Here is a 16532-nt window from a genome sequence, read left to right on the forward strand (position 1 = left end):
ACTGAAGGGTCCCAGGTTCGATTCTGGTCAAGGGCATGTACCTTGGTTGTGGGCACATCCCCGGTAGGGGGTGTGCAGGAGGCAGCTGATCGATGTTTCTCTCTCATTGATGTTTCTGACTCTCCCTCTCCTTTCCTATCTGTAAAAAAAAAAAAAATCAGTAAAATATATTTTAAAAAAATACAAAGGCAAGACAGGCATTGATTTGGATAAGAACTGTGAGTCACAGAGCTCAAACTTTAGGAATGTGAAGGTGATCGCACACACAGACAAGGTGCCTCACTAGGATTCTGAAAACTTTCCCCCAAACAGCAATACATTATATTTAAATTATATAATTATGGATTCGAGATTTCCTTCTTCTTTTATTCCTTTGTTTTTTGTTTTTGAGAGGGCTTTCCTAACGTTTAACAAAATGGGTGGCTTTCTAAGCACAAAACAATTTACATTGTTAGCAATGAAATGCGATTTTTAAATCCCCAAGAGGCCTTTGTGCACTGTTGGGTATTGATACTTTCACCAAAAAAGATGTCTTAAGTTCTTAAACAAATTTTTTAAAAATATATTTTGATTGATTTCAGAGAGGAAGGGAGGAGAAGAGGAGAGGGGGATAGGAAAGGAGAGGGAGAGAGAGATAGAAACATCAGTGATGAAAGAGAATCACTGATTGGCTGCCTCCTGCTCGCCCCCTACCTGGTTTGGCTCAGTGGATAGAGGATCGGCCTGCTGACTGAAAGGTCCCAAATTTAACTCCAGCTAGGGCAGTTATTTTAATTTTTAAGAAAATTAATGTATCTGCAAATAGATGCAGTATAGGAAAATGAATTTTTATTTTTTTATTAATCCTCATTGGAGATATTTTGTTGATTTTTAGAGAGGGGGAGGGAGATATCGTTGTGAGAGAGAGACATCAATTGGTTACCTCCCACATGCTCCCTGACTAACTGGGGCCAGGGCCTGCAACCCAGGTACATGCCCTTGCCCAGAATCAAACCTGTGACCTTTCCGTCTGCAGGCCAACACTCTGCTGAGTCAACCAGCTAGGGCTGGGAAACAAATTCTTAGAAAACCCATTTTTTGACAAGCTTTCCCTTATTATATCCATGGTATACATGGGAGTAAACTTAATCAGTTGTTGCACGAGTGAGCTGTGCACAGCCTGGAAGGGGGAGTCCCAGGCAGAGACTTTGAAGGTAGGACCATCTCACCACAGAGGACAGCACCGGGGAGTCTGCTTGGAGCAGAGCGGCCAGGAGGGCAGTTGGAAGCAAGGGCTCGTCAGGCACTGCTTGGTAGGAGACGGGGAGTCCTTGGCTTCTACTCTGAGAGCGATGGATAGTCCTTGTGGGCTTTTGAGCAGAGTGCCAGGCTCTGACTGAAAGTTTTAACACATTTCGTACCGCTCGGAAGTTTTCTCGTGTTTCGCGCACCATCTGTTAAGGACCGCTCATGAGTGTTCTCGTTTTTCACGCCCATGGAAATAGCGAATCTAGATATTAGGTAAATTTTGTTTGGTCCCTCTTCATAGAGGAAAATGTTTTACGCAGTACCATATGTTAAAAAAGTACTAGGAACTTTAATTGTTGGTTTTTGTAAAGAAAAATGTTATAATTATTGAAAAACAACACCTAAAGTGCATTATGATGATTTAAATAACATGCAGTTTGCCCAAAACGTGCGGTCCCTGGCGTATGTCTTAGAGATTTCTGTGCGGTACGCAATGTGTTAAAAAGAACCTGATTGTTGTGTTGAACTACACTGTAGGAAGGCAGATAAGCTGATGGCTACTGAACATCATCCAGAGGCTAGAGCTGATGGTGGATTGGATCTGGGTGGCAGTAGCCCTGAGGATTCTGGATTCACATTGCCCAAGGATTCCCAGTACAAGGAATAGTCAACATGGGACCAGGTCCGGAGGAGAGAATTCCTAGTTTAGCTCTTCTGAAAATCCACGGGACTTTGACTATTTTGTTCTGATTCTACCCTCTTGGTTTCCATTTCTTCAAGGATGGGTTTAGAAAGAGGTTTTGGTGAAGCCCCCACAGGCATTCCGTTACCTTGCCCAGTGTGTCTATGACCACAGACAAGGGTCTGATAATACAAGAACTTAATACTTATAGTTTACCTGTTTATATTTTTCATCCTTTGTCCATTTTTCTAAACCAATTAGTCTTAAAACAAGACTATGTGATTGTTTGGGGACAGAAGGAGACCATCTAGTTCCACAGCTCGGCTTTGGGCTGGCAGTCTTGAGTTACAGAATAATTAGGAAGAGCAACTATTTTAAGACAGGGTTCTGTGTTGAATATGTTTGAAAGACAGTATTGTGGCCTCCACACACCACTAAATAGTATTTAGATTTATTTCACTAAATTTTCCCCCATGTTTGAATTGTATTTTAAACTTTAGTTTGTTTTCTGTTTAAGATGCCTGCCAATTAGGATATTATAATTAGGTAATAAAGTATGAAAACATGTCAGTTTTAGATTAAAATGTAGAGGTTTTTTATTTAGCTATTTTAAATTAAGCTCTTCTATCGTAATGCTCATTTATTGTGTGTTTTTATTCCAGCAAAAGACATATCTTTATTACCATTATTACATCGAAATCACTTTTCAATTGTATTAGGTACTTCACATGATTTCAAGTATGGCCTGATGCCTGGCCCATCAAGTGATTTCAAGTATGGATTACTACCAGGTACTTCAAACGATTTCAAGTATGGATTGCTACCAGGTGCTGCAAACGATTTCAAGTATGGATTGTTGCCTGAATCTTGGCCAAAACAAGAAACTTGGGAAAATGGCAAGTATTAGTCAACTAAACATCTACAGAATTATTCTGAGTTGTAGTGTTTTGGGTTCTTTTTCAATCAAGACAGTAGTAGCCCTGTAATTGTCCCTGTTCTCAGGGATAGGTAAGCTTTTGAGAGCAAGTTTTCTGTTTTATATATAAGTGCTTTTCTGTGTTTTTTTTATTCTCAAAGGTGAATCATCTCTAAACATGAACAAGTTAAAATGCCCTCATTGTACCTATGTAGCCAAATACAGACGAACACTAAAAAGGCATTTGCTCATTCATACGGGAGTCAGATCCTTTAGCTGTGATATTTGTGGAAAACTGTTTACTCGAAGAGAGCATGTAAAAAGACATTCCCTGGTAAGTAACTTTAAATATAACTGATCTTTGAGCTAAACAATGTTTATGTCAGTAAAGTTTAAGGCATATTAGCACTGTTACTGCAGTTTTAAGGAAGGCTGATTATTAATAGCTTTAAACAAAGAGCATGACTTATGGTCTGATACTGAGCCTCATACAGCAAAACTGGTATATTCACTCACGGTTCAGCTGGTGATTTGGTGGTTCAAATGCATTCAGTTGTTTATACCGTCCTTATTGGATTTTTCCCCCCTTCAATTAGGTGCATAAAAAGGATAAAAAATACAAATGTATGGTGTGTAAGAAGATCTTCATATTAGCTGCCAGTGTTGGAATCAGACATGGATCTCGACGCTATGGTATTTGTGTAGAATGTGCAGATAAACCGCGGCCAGGAAGGCAAGAAGGTGTAGATCAGGGACAGGAGACAGATTTCCCTCGGGATGAAGAGTACGAGGAGAACGAAGGGGGAGAAGCCGAAGAAGAGCTGGCTGACGAGGGAGAAGATCAGAACCCCCCGTCACGCTGGGACGAGTTGGGAGACGTCTGTATGTCTCAGGATGACTAACTGGCCTACTCTGCTCCTCAAGGATGCTGCATTGGGACGTAATATGAAGCGACAATTTGAATTGTTGAACTTGAAGGCTTGCAAATATGGTACATGCTGGATGGTAGTTAAGTTGCTGTGAAAACTGTAGGGTCAAAGCCTCAGAGCAAAATTTTTTTATATTTGCACAGGACTGGACAGCAACCAACCTTGCAGTTGGATTACATGGAGTCCCCACATTTTCAGTCAGTTATCAAAGTAAAAATGTTTTTTATTGATAGGATATACAGTAACTCTTTGGGTCCTAATGAAAATGGATTACCTGTCTGTAAATAACTGACGTTTACATACCAGTTTAACCAGAATGAAGAAAATCCAGTTATGAGACTACAGTGACAGCTGGCCCAACTACACTGTCCACCAAACCACTCAGGCTAGTTTGTACTAGTAGAGTTTTGTTTCTATTTTTATTAATTTTATTTTTTTTAATAAAGATTTTCAGTGAGGGGCCTTTTCAACCCCATTGGTTGTACTTTTCTGTATTTTCCCTTTTGATTTGCTTCATAAGTTAAACCAAGTCTCTTCTAGTCTTAGGTATTATTTCTCAATTTTGTGCTGATGGGCATGTTTATAAGAACTGGAGAGGTAATTTATTGGAATGAACTAATTGACTTCCTCCATTCCCCCTTCCTTTTTGACATGAATTTTACTACTTCACAAATGAAGAATGATGTTGCAAAGTTATCGTGACGAAGTTGATAAATACCACTAAATGATTATGATTTAGAAGTCACTTCCTCTTGCTGCTCTAATCTGATAAAATGGTTCTATATGATGTTTTCTGACATGGTATTCAGTTTGCTGTATCTGTTACTTTGGCACTATTCTTGTTTGCCTTTTTTTATTTTTGCCAGTGTACTATACCTCAGTCCTATTTGAAAAGACAGAAATCTGAGCGAAAGAAGAGTCATAGAAACAATAAGTAAAATGATTTGTTTTATGATTTATCCTCCATGTCCAGTTTGGTTAGCTTGTTATGCAATATAAGTGAACTATCAGGTTTTTACTCTTGTGCCCTTTTACCAAAAAAAATATTGATCTTTTAACATGTATGTTTGCTACCAGAGGAGTTAAGGTTACTCACAGTTTACATTATCAGGAACATATTGTATATTATATCAAGTGAGGGATATCAAACTTTCAGCTTTCTTTTAAATAGAGATTGAGCATATTTTCCTGCTGTGTGGTGCTCCATTTGATCAAGGGTGAAACATTGATACTTTTCTAAGAGACGCTTTCTCATTATCTTTGATTTCAGTAAAATGATGCTTAAATGTTAGACATCAATGTTTCTGCCCAGATAAATCAAAGATATAAAGTACAGTTACATGGTCAGATGCATCTTTCATTATCTAAACTTTATTATAGTTTCTACATAACTGTAAAACTGACACGAATAGTTTTGGTTTGATTTTTAAGACTGAAGAGTACATCTTATTCTCAGTGTTCTAGGTAAATGAGTAAAATGTAGTTCTGGTGGGGTCCAAAGTAGACGTTAGTTGGGTAAAGATACTATGAATGAAAAAGTATTTTAAGCATAAAATGTTCTGCATTGTGAATATGTAAGTATAGTATAAAGATTTCTTTCATCCCATTTATCCCCCTCCTTTAAAATAAACCATAGTTTACAATCGGTAGATCTGTCTATATATAAATATATATTAAAGAGAAAAGATATATATCTGAAAGTTGCTAAATCTGCTTTATTAGACTGCAGGTCACTTATTGCATAGAAACTGGACTGGGCTTTACACTCTAATGTACTTTTTACTTTTCCCAAGGTATGAACTTATTCTCTTTAAGTTGAATTTTCTTTACTACTTAAATCATTTATGTATATCTGGTAAATTATGACCAAATTTCTGTTAGATTGCATACAGCAAATTGAAATACACATGTGGTACACTACAGGATTGTTGTGCTTTTGCTTGGTTTAGTTGGAAGCAAGGTTTGATGTAGATGGCTTGTTACTGTTAATTTAAGATATTCTATGATTGTCCATTACCTTTTATGTTGTGTTATGACAGATCGGACTATATTTACTTTACCATATTGTTTTTAGAAAGGCAATCCAAAGGAAAAATGTTTATACTCTTGAATATATTAGCCTCAGCCTATATAAAAGTTTCTTCTTTAAATAAGCGTTTCACAAGAAACAGAACTGACAAACTTTTCTACTTGCTGACTCCCTAATTTATTTTGTTCCATGATCTTGAGGGACTGCCTTTACCCTTCTAGATCATTTTTAAAAACTAGTTTTAGTACTAAGGTATACTACTGGATGTTTCTATTTTTTTAAGTATGTTCTTTTTCTGACTTACAGTACAAATTCAGGAAGTTGAGATGCTAAGAACTTAGGGTTGGTCTCCCAGGTAACACGAAATACCCATAGTTTGATCTGTGGGGCCCTGGCAGAATTGTGTGTAACACATTTGCTGAATTTTTCTCTCATAACTTAAAAATATTTCAGAGCTTTTAATTTTAATGAAGGGGAAGAGCAAGAACTGCCTCTTTGCTGTTCACTGTAGTACAGACCCTCTCAGATAAATCAAGGTCATACACTGTTTCTTAGGCTTCTGACAGTCACCGCTACATGGTCCCTACACTGTCATTCAGAGTTTGGCCCTCATTTTTCATAGTCACTAGATGTTTTGCTAAATTTTAGTACCACAGCAACTAAGCTGAAAAAAGAAGAGATGTTACAGGAAGGGAAACTGAACAGTCATGAGTAGCTTTGAAATTTGGGGGAAAACATTCACTGGTTTGGGTAGAGCCATCCTGATGAGGAGAATGAGGTGATGCGTAGACTCTTGTCAAATGCTTAGAACACTGGCAGTTGTTCAGTAATAGACGGGAACCAAGAGGAAAAGAAGGAACGAGGAAGGGGGAAGAGAGAAACTCTATCACTACAACAGTGTCAAAGGCCTGAAAAGAACTGGAGCAGTGTAATCGTGGAGAAAGTATGATGAGTTGGGTTTTTAAAATCACAAATTTTAAAACTTTGATAAGCTTTACTTATATTTTTAGGACTTTGTCAACATAGAATGAAGAGTTTATTTTTCTGAATAATGATTCCAAAAGCTACCATTTTTTAGTGCCTACACGTGCCGTTGCGCTTTATTTGATCTGTTCTCTCTAAGGTAGGTGCTATTGTCTCCATTTTATAGACAGGAAAGGCTCCCAGCGGCTGCCTGCTCACGTAGCAGCCGCAGGGCCAGGGCCAGGGCCAGGCCGAGCTGCTCCCACCGCTGCCTCTGAGCCCGGCCCTTCTGGAGGCTCCACTGGGCCTCATGCAACAGCTTTTGTAGAAGTTCACCCTTTTAAGGAGTCCCCTGTGGAGACACATTTCCCTTAGAACAGCTGTTAGGAATCTAGCGTCTACGCCTTTCTCTCCGCTGTCCCCAGGTGCACATCCTCCCTTCCTCCCTCCTGTGCAGCCATCGCTGCACCACCTGCCTACAAACCAGGCACCCAGCCTCCGTGCGGCATTTCATTTTTAAATGAAGAAAGAAACATGAACCCCAGGTCTAGTGCCGTTCAGTCACCCAGATCCTTAAACTTAAACATGGTCCAGGCATCTCTGAGTCCCTTTCCGGTGAGAAGGGAAGCTTTGCTCCTGCTGTGGCCCTGCCTCCCGGCAGGGGCAGCTCTAGGCAGCCAGGCTGGTGGGGAGAAGCTACGGGCATCCCTGCGTGGGACCCTGGGGACTTAGCTGTGGATGGAGCACACTGGCTACTGGAAACACCGTTTTGGGTTGGGGAGGGGTGGTTGAGGCCATTATGAAATGGGAGAATCAGCATTTAACACTGTAAACATAGAAAGAACACTTTCTCTGCCTGCTGTTTGTAAAAGCTCTTTGGGAAGATTTTTTTCGAAGACCAATTTTTAAATGTAACTTACCTACCTAGTATAAGTGTCCTAAGACATGTATGTAAACTTCCAAGACTGTTTGTCCGTGTATTTAGAAAATACACAAGAATCTTTATCAAACCTAAAAATATAAACTTGTGAGCACTAAACTGCTTCTGGCTTGTGAATTTTGTTGACTCTTGATTTTTTCATTCAGTTTTTTTGCAATCAAAGTGTACACAATTAGACTAATGGGGGTGGGGGACACCTTTGTAAACGTTGACATGTATAATTCAGAAAACTTTAAACCTTAACTTTGAATTATATATTATTTTAAGGGTTTCTGCTTGTGTATTTTTATATGAAGAGAAGTGCACGCACCCCTCCAACTACCTCCTTGCACTGCGTGGAGAGCTGCTCTGGAGCACAGAGTGTCTCTAACCAGCACGTGTCCCTCATGATGACGTGAATGTTTCTCTACAGGTTTTAGAAACATTAAAGTATTTCCCCTGTGATTTACACTTGGACTTTGGGGAATGGGTTGAAAAGCAAAGCTCAATCACGTTATCCCATATTTACTGCATATTAGTAGGTTAATGGATTATAAGTAACTATATAAATTTCACGTCTTTAAAACTTGAGTAACATGAGAAAACATACTAACTAGTTATGTAGGTTTTTGTGGTGTTAGCAGAACAAAGGAGATCACAGAAAGGACTGGCCGGTCAGGCGTGGCTGAGGGATGAGTCTCGGTTTATGGAGAGCGGCGAGCTGGAGGCGGGTGGATGCCCATGCAGCATGTAGCGCCCGCCGCTGGAGAAGAATCGGGTGCCTTCATTGTGGTTCCGGGGCTTAAGCTGAGACCACTTCCCAAGATGAAAAGGCAGTTTGTAATAATGATGAAGTGGGACAGCTTCAGAAAAGGCCCTGCGTGCACTGGAGCTGCTGAGGAGGCGGCGGCCTCTGCTGCGGCCGGAGGGCCAGCATTCCTATGGCAGGGGCTGTGCTGGAAGGGTTCAGTCCGTCTGAATGATCCGATTTCTGTACTAACGGGAACGAAAAGGCGCCAAGGATCTCTGCTGCGTGAGCTGAAGGGGAGGGAACCGCTTCCTCTGCCCCGTGCCATCCTTGCTGCGCACCCACCTGACCTTCAGCCAGGCATTTTTCTTTTTTCCAGCACAACCAGTTTGGCAATAGGAAAGCATCGATCTTCCCACATAATTCAGGATGTGTGAGACTCAGCGAAAGACTCTTCCTTCTTGGCACACGTCCCAACAGCTGGAGAGAGAAAACTATATAACATGGTTTCAAGGTCATTGTGGAATTTTCTTTAGGTTGAAAGAAACTTTAGGAGTAATAAAGAATTGATTCCCAGACAGGTTGCTATTGTGACTTTGCCATGAATTTGAGGACCCAGGGCCCCTGAACTTCCGTTGTAATTCTTCCCCTACATCAAACATACATGCAGTATGTACTTTAGGTTAGGGAAAACTTTGAAATTAGAAACTACAGAGTATATTCAAATATAGTACCTGGCACATAGTCTGAGCTCAATATTAAGTGAATTATTATTTAAAAGATATCAGGAACTTCAGGATTTTTGCCTACTGGTATCTAATGGCTTGTAGCTGTCAAGCTATATTTTACTTAGAAGTAGTTTGTGTTGTCAAGCACAGGGTATATAGGATCACACATCCTGGACCCTCGGGACCCTTTTCCCCAATACACCCATAGGTGACCATAGCCAAAGACAGTGACCAAACCCAACCTAGCAAATAGAGATCTCAATGCAAGAGTCTTATATGTACACCATCTCCATAACTCAGAATACTTAGTGACAAGAAATGAGTAGTGTGGCCAACACCAGTGCAGTCAGAACTCGGTATGTGAGGAAGATGTGGAAAGCCGGAAGGAAGCCCATGGAGCTGGTTCCTGATGCAGCGGGGAGTGCACAGCGCATCCTGGAGGTGCTGGGTCGGAGGTGTTGCCATATGTGAAGAGGCATGTTAGGTGATGGCATTTACATTTCACCAAACGAGACCAGCCTTCTTGTGAAGGATTTGTGGAGCTTAGTACTTGTTGCCCCGCCCCCTATCTTGACTCACCTACTTGGGTTACTAAACTGGGGTGGTGGTATTTACATAGAGACACGCGCAATTCTCCAAAGTAGGTTATACACTAATTGTCAAGTAATTGCCCCCTAAATCATTAGATAAAACAACTAGCTCATTTCAAAGAATAGCAATTACAGAACCGGATCAGCCTCCGAGAGGACTAGTCCACAGCCGCATCTTCATTGTGGCAAAGGAAATTGACATTATTTAAAGACGACACAAACAGCTAGTTTTATATGTGTGTAGCTTCTCTCATTGGTGATCATAAATGTGCCCCCATTTAAGATTTTATTGCATAAGTTTAAAGGTGTCGGCTAGAATCCTGCAGTTGCCTCTGGAAGCAGGGACGGCCCCAGGCTGTCTGTTGGCTCTTGGCTGCTGTTGGTGAAACAGCACACTCGGGGCGCTCCCTTTCAGTTGGGGGCACACATGTATAAACGGATGCATGTTCAGTACCTGTGACGGATAATGAGGTCACACCGAACACTCTGCTCTCAGCTGTTCTACAAGCCATTGGGATGGGAAAAGATACAAGTTTAGCCACGCATGGAACTTGATCAAAAAGGCCCTTCATCCGAGGTTTTGAAAAGCAGGTGTAATTGGGAGGAGTGGACAGGTAGGATGACTAAAAATAGGACCGTGCAGATGGAGGTAAGCCAGTGCACACAGAGCACTTGAATTCATTGTTTCCCCTTCAACATAAAAATACTTTCACCTTGAAAATATATCGAGTTTTTTGGGGAAAATACCCATAAAATTTTTGCATGGACCATAATATCCTTGACTTAACTGGCAAACAGAAGTGTTATATTACCCATTTCCATTTGCATCTTTTTCTGGGACAGGAATATAGGACTTTCTAGGTGCCACCTCGTCTTGCTCTGCTGGACCACTCTTTAGGACTAGACAAGCTCTTTCAGAACCCGTGGTACTCGGGTCTGCCTGCATGAAGGGCCTTTGACCTCGCAGAGCCTTCCTGTCCAATAAGGCAGTGCAGTGAGAGCATGTTTGTTCCCCGGAGGTGCCCATTAGGAAAAGAACAGCACCTCCTCTCAAAGGATGAAGCCAAGCTGAGTCCCTCCCAGGCGGTTAGTACGGAAAGTGGTAACTTAAGTACCTGTCCTCAGTTTTCATCAAAGCATATTTGCACGTCGCCAGAATCTCTTACTAGCACACACCTGAGTGTTCAAACCCACTCATCTCGTGTTGTGGGGTAGGGGGGCGGTGTTTTACAGTTTGCTTTCAGTAGGATTCTGAGTCAGCAAACTTGTTCTGAGAGGACCAGAGAATAAATACTGGGCTTTGTGGACTACAAGGTCTCTGCTGGTGTACCACGAAAGCAGCCAGAAACAGTGTACATGAGCAGCACGTCTGTGTTCTGATAAACCTCCCTTGGACATGAGGCTGCGGGCTGCTGGCCCCGTCCTGAAGTTCTCACTGCACCATCTCCCCACCTTTCTGTCCTTGCAGTACATGCACTGAAGAAGGGTGCGCCTTCTTGATGTCAGCGAATTCTGTCGTGTCCAGAGTTACAGATCTAGAGGAGCAGCAAGACTTAACACAGTTGGCATCCTTTTACCGAGAAGGGGGCTCTGATTAAACAGTCAGACCTTCGTAAGAATTCCATTAAACCTCACATCCCAGCACACAAGGTGCCCCTCCACATGCCCTGGTGCCTAAATAATAAGAAGAGACGTAAGAAGAAGAGACTTTCACTTGCCAATAAGACTGTCTTTCTAATTCTAGACCCTTCATTGCCAGTGTGTCCTGTGTTAAACTATATACTGGCAATAAAGAAGCCTTTCAACCATAATTGCACACCATGACATTGACTTTCTGTAGTGTCTGAGACTCTCACTGATACCTGTGTTTATAAAAGGTGTCAGTAAAGTGGACTGTCAGTTCTTTGGCCGCAGCCTGAAAATGCTGAGCTTGTGAGGAACTAGCCAGCATATCTGGTCTGAACAAGTCTCTGCTGAAATGAATTCCCAAGACCAAAGAGGAGCCAGCGGACCTGGAAGCCTGTGGCATTGTTTCAAGCACATGACTCCCCATTGTGACCCACTGACGACAGCCTGGTGGCCTTCGTGTCACCCAGTTTCTCGCAATAGGAGGCTCTCCCTCACATGTCACATTTCTATGTGGAGCAGGGCTGAGATCTCACTCCACAGCCTATGTCGCCAGTTTGACTCATAAACTAAAACATTTCAAGACAATTTAAATGTTGATCTAAAATAGTTTCAATAGTTTTTCAGATTAAGATTAAAATTAATGAGAACAAATGGTCCGATTCTAAGGGATTAGAAAAGTTTTGTTACTGTTCTCACACGGCACTGTCGGGAATGTCGGGTCTATTCCGCAAGGACACCTGATGGACTCAAAAGCACGTGGGCACTTAACGCTCCCCCCGGGCACCACCCACATCCCTGTCCCCCCGACACTGCAATAGAGACTGAGCTTCAGTATCTGAAGGAACTACCCGCTTAAAGGCCACGAATGGCTGTTAGCTGACGCCTCACCTCTTCGGCGTTTGGCACTGTTCATGACTAATTTCCTTCGACTCCTCTTTTGACCCCATAAGCATGTTTCCCTTTCATTCTTTGAGGGGCACGCTCCCAGCGTTCTTTCCGTTGGTGTTCTCTTTCCGTCCCAAATGATCACAGTGACTTCAGTCTTGGTGACATTCATCACTGACCACTCTGCAGAGTTTACAAATATCTGTGTAATAACCCCGTGCACTGTTTGCTGCACAAAGGAGTTTCAGTCACAATCCTAATTAGGGTCTCGGTTCTTTCATGAGCAGAAGGGTCTTTAGATTTACATTCTACTGTATGGAGTCTCGCCATGAGCTGAGACAGCCTGGCAAAGTCATCCTTAGAAGAATTAAAACCGTGATTTTAATTCTTTCTCCAGCCACGTCCGCACTGTTTGAGAGGTGGTGTCTGGCTGACTATTATTCTGTCATATCAGCACGTATGTACCTCTGCTAACTACACAGACTGATGGGATGTTTGAACAGAAGGACATTAGAAACATGGACAGCGCGCGTTTATCCCCCTCTGAACTCATTCTGTGAGCGTTCGTAACGTCGTCTGAGCTTGAGACTCCTCCTCGCTCTCTGAGCCGCGGCGAGTTGAAATCTGCTCCCTCCATCTCAGTGCCAGAGTTCCAGATCCTTCCACATGTGGTCTGTGTGACAGCGGACACGGGGAGGCGGTACACTGTACTAGTGTTTGACGAGAGCTTAGGGCAGCCGTGGGCAAACTACGGCCCGCGGGCCGGATCTGGTTGAATTTATATTAGTTCACACAGACACTCCATCCATGCTTTTGTTCCGGCCCTCCGGTCCAGTTTAAGAACCCATTGTGGCCCTCGAGTCAAAAAGTTTGCCCACCCCTGGCTTAGGGCCTTAAAAATTTTTCATTCATAGTAAATAGTATTCTGTGTCTTCATTTCTGTAGAATAATATCAGAATCCATACTTGTCTACCCTTTTCCAGTTTAATGTTTCACTTTTCATTTTAAGGCTAATACTAATATGGAAAACTAATACCCAAAGAGAGATTTTTAAAGAAAAGCATCCAGAAATATTTCTTAAAAGTAGAATGTTAATGTGCCTGCACTACACTTAACATGAGATTAAACTTGCTTCTCCAAGATAAGATTTTGTTTGCAGCTTGACATAAAAATTTTAATGTTGCTTAATCCTAGGCTTTTAAGAATTTCATAATTAATTGATTTTTTATGCAGTATAATTTTATCATATAAATTTAATGACTCAGTTCCCTTTAGAAAATGTATTACAAGGAAGATGAGAGTTTTTTCTTTTAATTGCATTTTAGATCATATTCTTGAAAGATGTGAGAAATATTTCGTTTTTATTAAATTCTTATAAAACTTCAGGTCCCTCGGCCCAAGCCACTCCTCTCCTTTATGCAGCAAGACAGATGCATGTCATGGCGGCGTTGTTACTGCTTATCCTGTTTTGGAAAAGATGCAGAGCCCGGCCCTGGAGCCCGTCCTGTCCCAGAGCTGGACAGGTCCTCTTCAGGAGGCCAGTTTAGGTCCTAACGATTATTACATGCTCATCCGCGTAGTATTTTGTTCGCAATGTTTGAACTTTAAAAACATGAGTGAGGGAATTTCATAGAAATAGCTGCCAAGGTGCTTTTTGTAAGGCTTACTGCATGCTGTGTGGAAGCGACCACAGCACCCCCCTCTCACCACAGCCGGGAACGGCCTCCCACACTGCCCGCAGGGGACTGGCTGCATGGCCACTCCGGCCGCTGATGGACATGTGAGCAGCGAGGATGGCTTTGCCCTTTAAGCACTTACCGCTCACGACACCAGGGCATTTTAGATCATATTCTGAAAGACTAGTTATAACTTCCAGGTTTAATGTAAGCAATTTCTTTGTAATATGATTGTGACGCGAATCCAGACCTCAGAATGGCCATTTTGGGGAAAATAAGCATAAATGAGGCAGGCATAGTATTTTTTTTGCAAGCAAAAAGTGACTAAATTGCATAGCTGGTTTTCCACTGTAAAAGTCCATTTTCTGCACATACGACGGAAGTGACTTGAAAAATCAGATTTGAGAATTTTTCCAATATATCATACTGTCATTGATGTCCTACTTCTTAATAGAACCTTTTTTCTTACACTCCAGCCTTTATTAACATGATTCATTGTTGGAGATGATTAATGAGGCAACTGCAAAGGCAAAATCCAGCATTTTGTATGTCCTAAGAGACTGTCAGCTTTATTTTTGTAGCCACATGTACACACAGAAAGCAAACTTAACCCTGCCATTAAGGAGAAATCTTAAGCCAGTGAAACAAGATTAATATACTATGTAATGGAGTACCATCGTAATCATTAAGGTTTAAGTTTCCGTTGTGGGATGAATATTGGACTATGGTACATATTTAGGCCTTTGTATTTTAGTTTCAGAGTTGAGAGCCAGGCTTGGTTAGAAGTAAAGTGTTATGATTCCTCAGAGCCACAGGGAAGGCACTTCTGTAAGTTTGATGCACAATCTATTGACAAGAGTATTGATTCTGCAAACAAGTTTTCATGATACATAGATGCAACCTAGAAAGGTTTAAGAATAAACTACCAAATTTCATATGAACTTTACTTACTTGAGCAGGTATATGTGTTGAATAATTGAAGAATGTGTCCAGACCAATTGGGCATTATTTTTCTGGCTGAATTTTATATCTATGTAAAAGCCTAAGCAACTGAACGACTAAACAACCGGAATGACCGGTCGACCAGTTGCTATGACATGCACTGACCAGGGGGCAGATGATCAACACAAGAGCTGCCCCCAAGTGGTCAGTGCGTTCCCACGGCCAACCTCCCTCAGCCTCAATCGGCCCTGATCGCCCCTGATCGCCAGCCATGCTGAGGAACCCCACCCATGCATGAATTTGTGCACCAGGCCTCTAGTGTATATATATTGATTTCAGAGGAATGGAGAAAGAGAGGGAGAGATAGAAATACCAATGATGAGAGAGAATCATTGGTCGCCTGCCTCCTGCATGCACCCCACTGGGGATCAAGCCACCAACCCTGGCTGGAATCGAACCCAGGATCCTTCAGTCCGAAGGCCGATGCTCTATCCACTGAGCCAAAGTTGGTTAGGGCTCTGGCTAAATTCTTTTAACTAAATCTAGCCATCTTTTAGGTATAAATATAAAGCTACGTAAGGATTCATTTTATCCTCAAGTTAACCTGAAGTGAATTTTAATCCTATTTTATTTGCCAAAAATAATCTCGATGTAAACATTTTTATTCTAAGATAACCATGTGAATTTACTGCCTACTTTTGAGCACTTACTTCCAGGGGCACATTCTTCACTGCGTTTTTCTCTCTGCCTTACATGTGGCCGTTTTGCCCTGACTATGACCTTTCTTATTTAAGTCTAACTGGCTAACAAATGCAGAGCAAACCTCAAAAGAGGGGCATTGTTTTCACTTGTAAATAACGTTCTTCAGGGATTTTCAAAATGTGCTCTGGGATCCTAGGGGTTCTTTGAAGATGCCTCCTGGGTGTGGGGTTTGCTGGCAGAGCAGGTGGGGCCCTGGGCCTCAGCCAGGCCTCCGCAGCTCCCCTTTCATCTCCTAGCTCTCAGGGCCCGTGCTTGAAAAAATGTTTTAACCACCAACTTAATTTAAAAACAGTCATGGAAGACAACAGTAATCGTAGCTTTTGCGTGCGAATCAAGTGCCAGACCGCGCTTTAAATACTAACATTAATCCTTAAGGAAAAACCCTCAAGGTCAAGCATTTTTATTATCCCTGTCTTACAAATGAGGAAACTGAGGCTTAAGGAGATTAAGGAATTTGGCCAAGAGGTCACAGCTACTAAGTGATAGACTTTGGACTCAAATCTGGGTGTGCCAATTAGGGCCTTAGTTTAAGTCAGGAAGGCACACCCATGGTAACTGTGCGCCACCCACGTCGGCATTCGAGGTCTATTTACTGTCCCTACTTTACGGTGAGACTTCTGTGACCTCACACTCCTGATTAGGACGTCTCCCCACATCTGCAAGTGCTTGTTTGGATATTGGTAGTAGAAAACCACCAAATGAGCATAGATCCTAGATCCCCGTTTTCATGATGAAGTTGTTTTATGGACAAAAATCCCTAACAGTAGCATCCTCATTCTCACCCACTACTAAGAGAGGATTTTTGTTTCTGTATTTATATATTTGTAATTTGTATACATTTATAAGCAGGTAATTATAAACACGATACAGTCCTCATAATCAGGACAGTTAGGATTTTAAGTTTCTC

The 16532-nt window shown here is 41.8% G+C and overlaps 1 protein-coding gene across 1 annotated transcript in view; it reads left to right on the forward strand.

The window, feature by feature from the left end:
• ZBTB10 (zinc finger and BTB domain containing 10) overlaps nt 1-4172 on the forward strand; it is a gene marked incomplete at its 5' end in the record, with an annotated part of 28030 nt that extends 23858 nt beyond the window's left edge. Inside the window, 3 exons of the mRNA XM_006754305.1 lie at nt 2629-2805; nt 2987-3159; nt 3422-4172. Of these exons, the coding sequence (XP_006754368.1) occupies nt 2629-2805; nt 2987-3159; nt 3422-3727 (656 nt within the window). The remainder of the gene's footprint in view (nt 1-2628; nt 2806-2986; nt 3160-3421) is intronic.
• Between the last annotated feature and the right edge of the window lie 12360 nt (nt 4173-16532).

This window comes from Myotis davidii, unplaced genomic scaffold (assembly GCF_000327345.1).
Source record: "Myotis davidii unplaced genomic scaffold, ASM32734v1 scaffold452, whole genome shotgun sequence".
NCBI classification, from domain to species: domain Eukaryota; kingdom Metazoa; phylum Chordata; class Mammalia; order Chiroptera; family Vespertilionidae; genus Myotis; species Myotis davidii.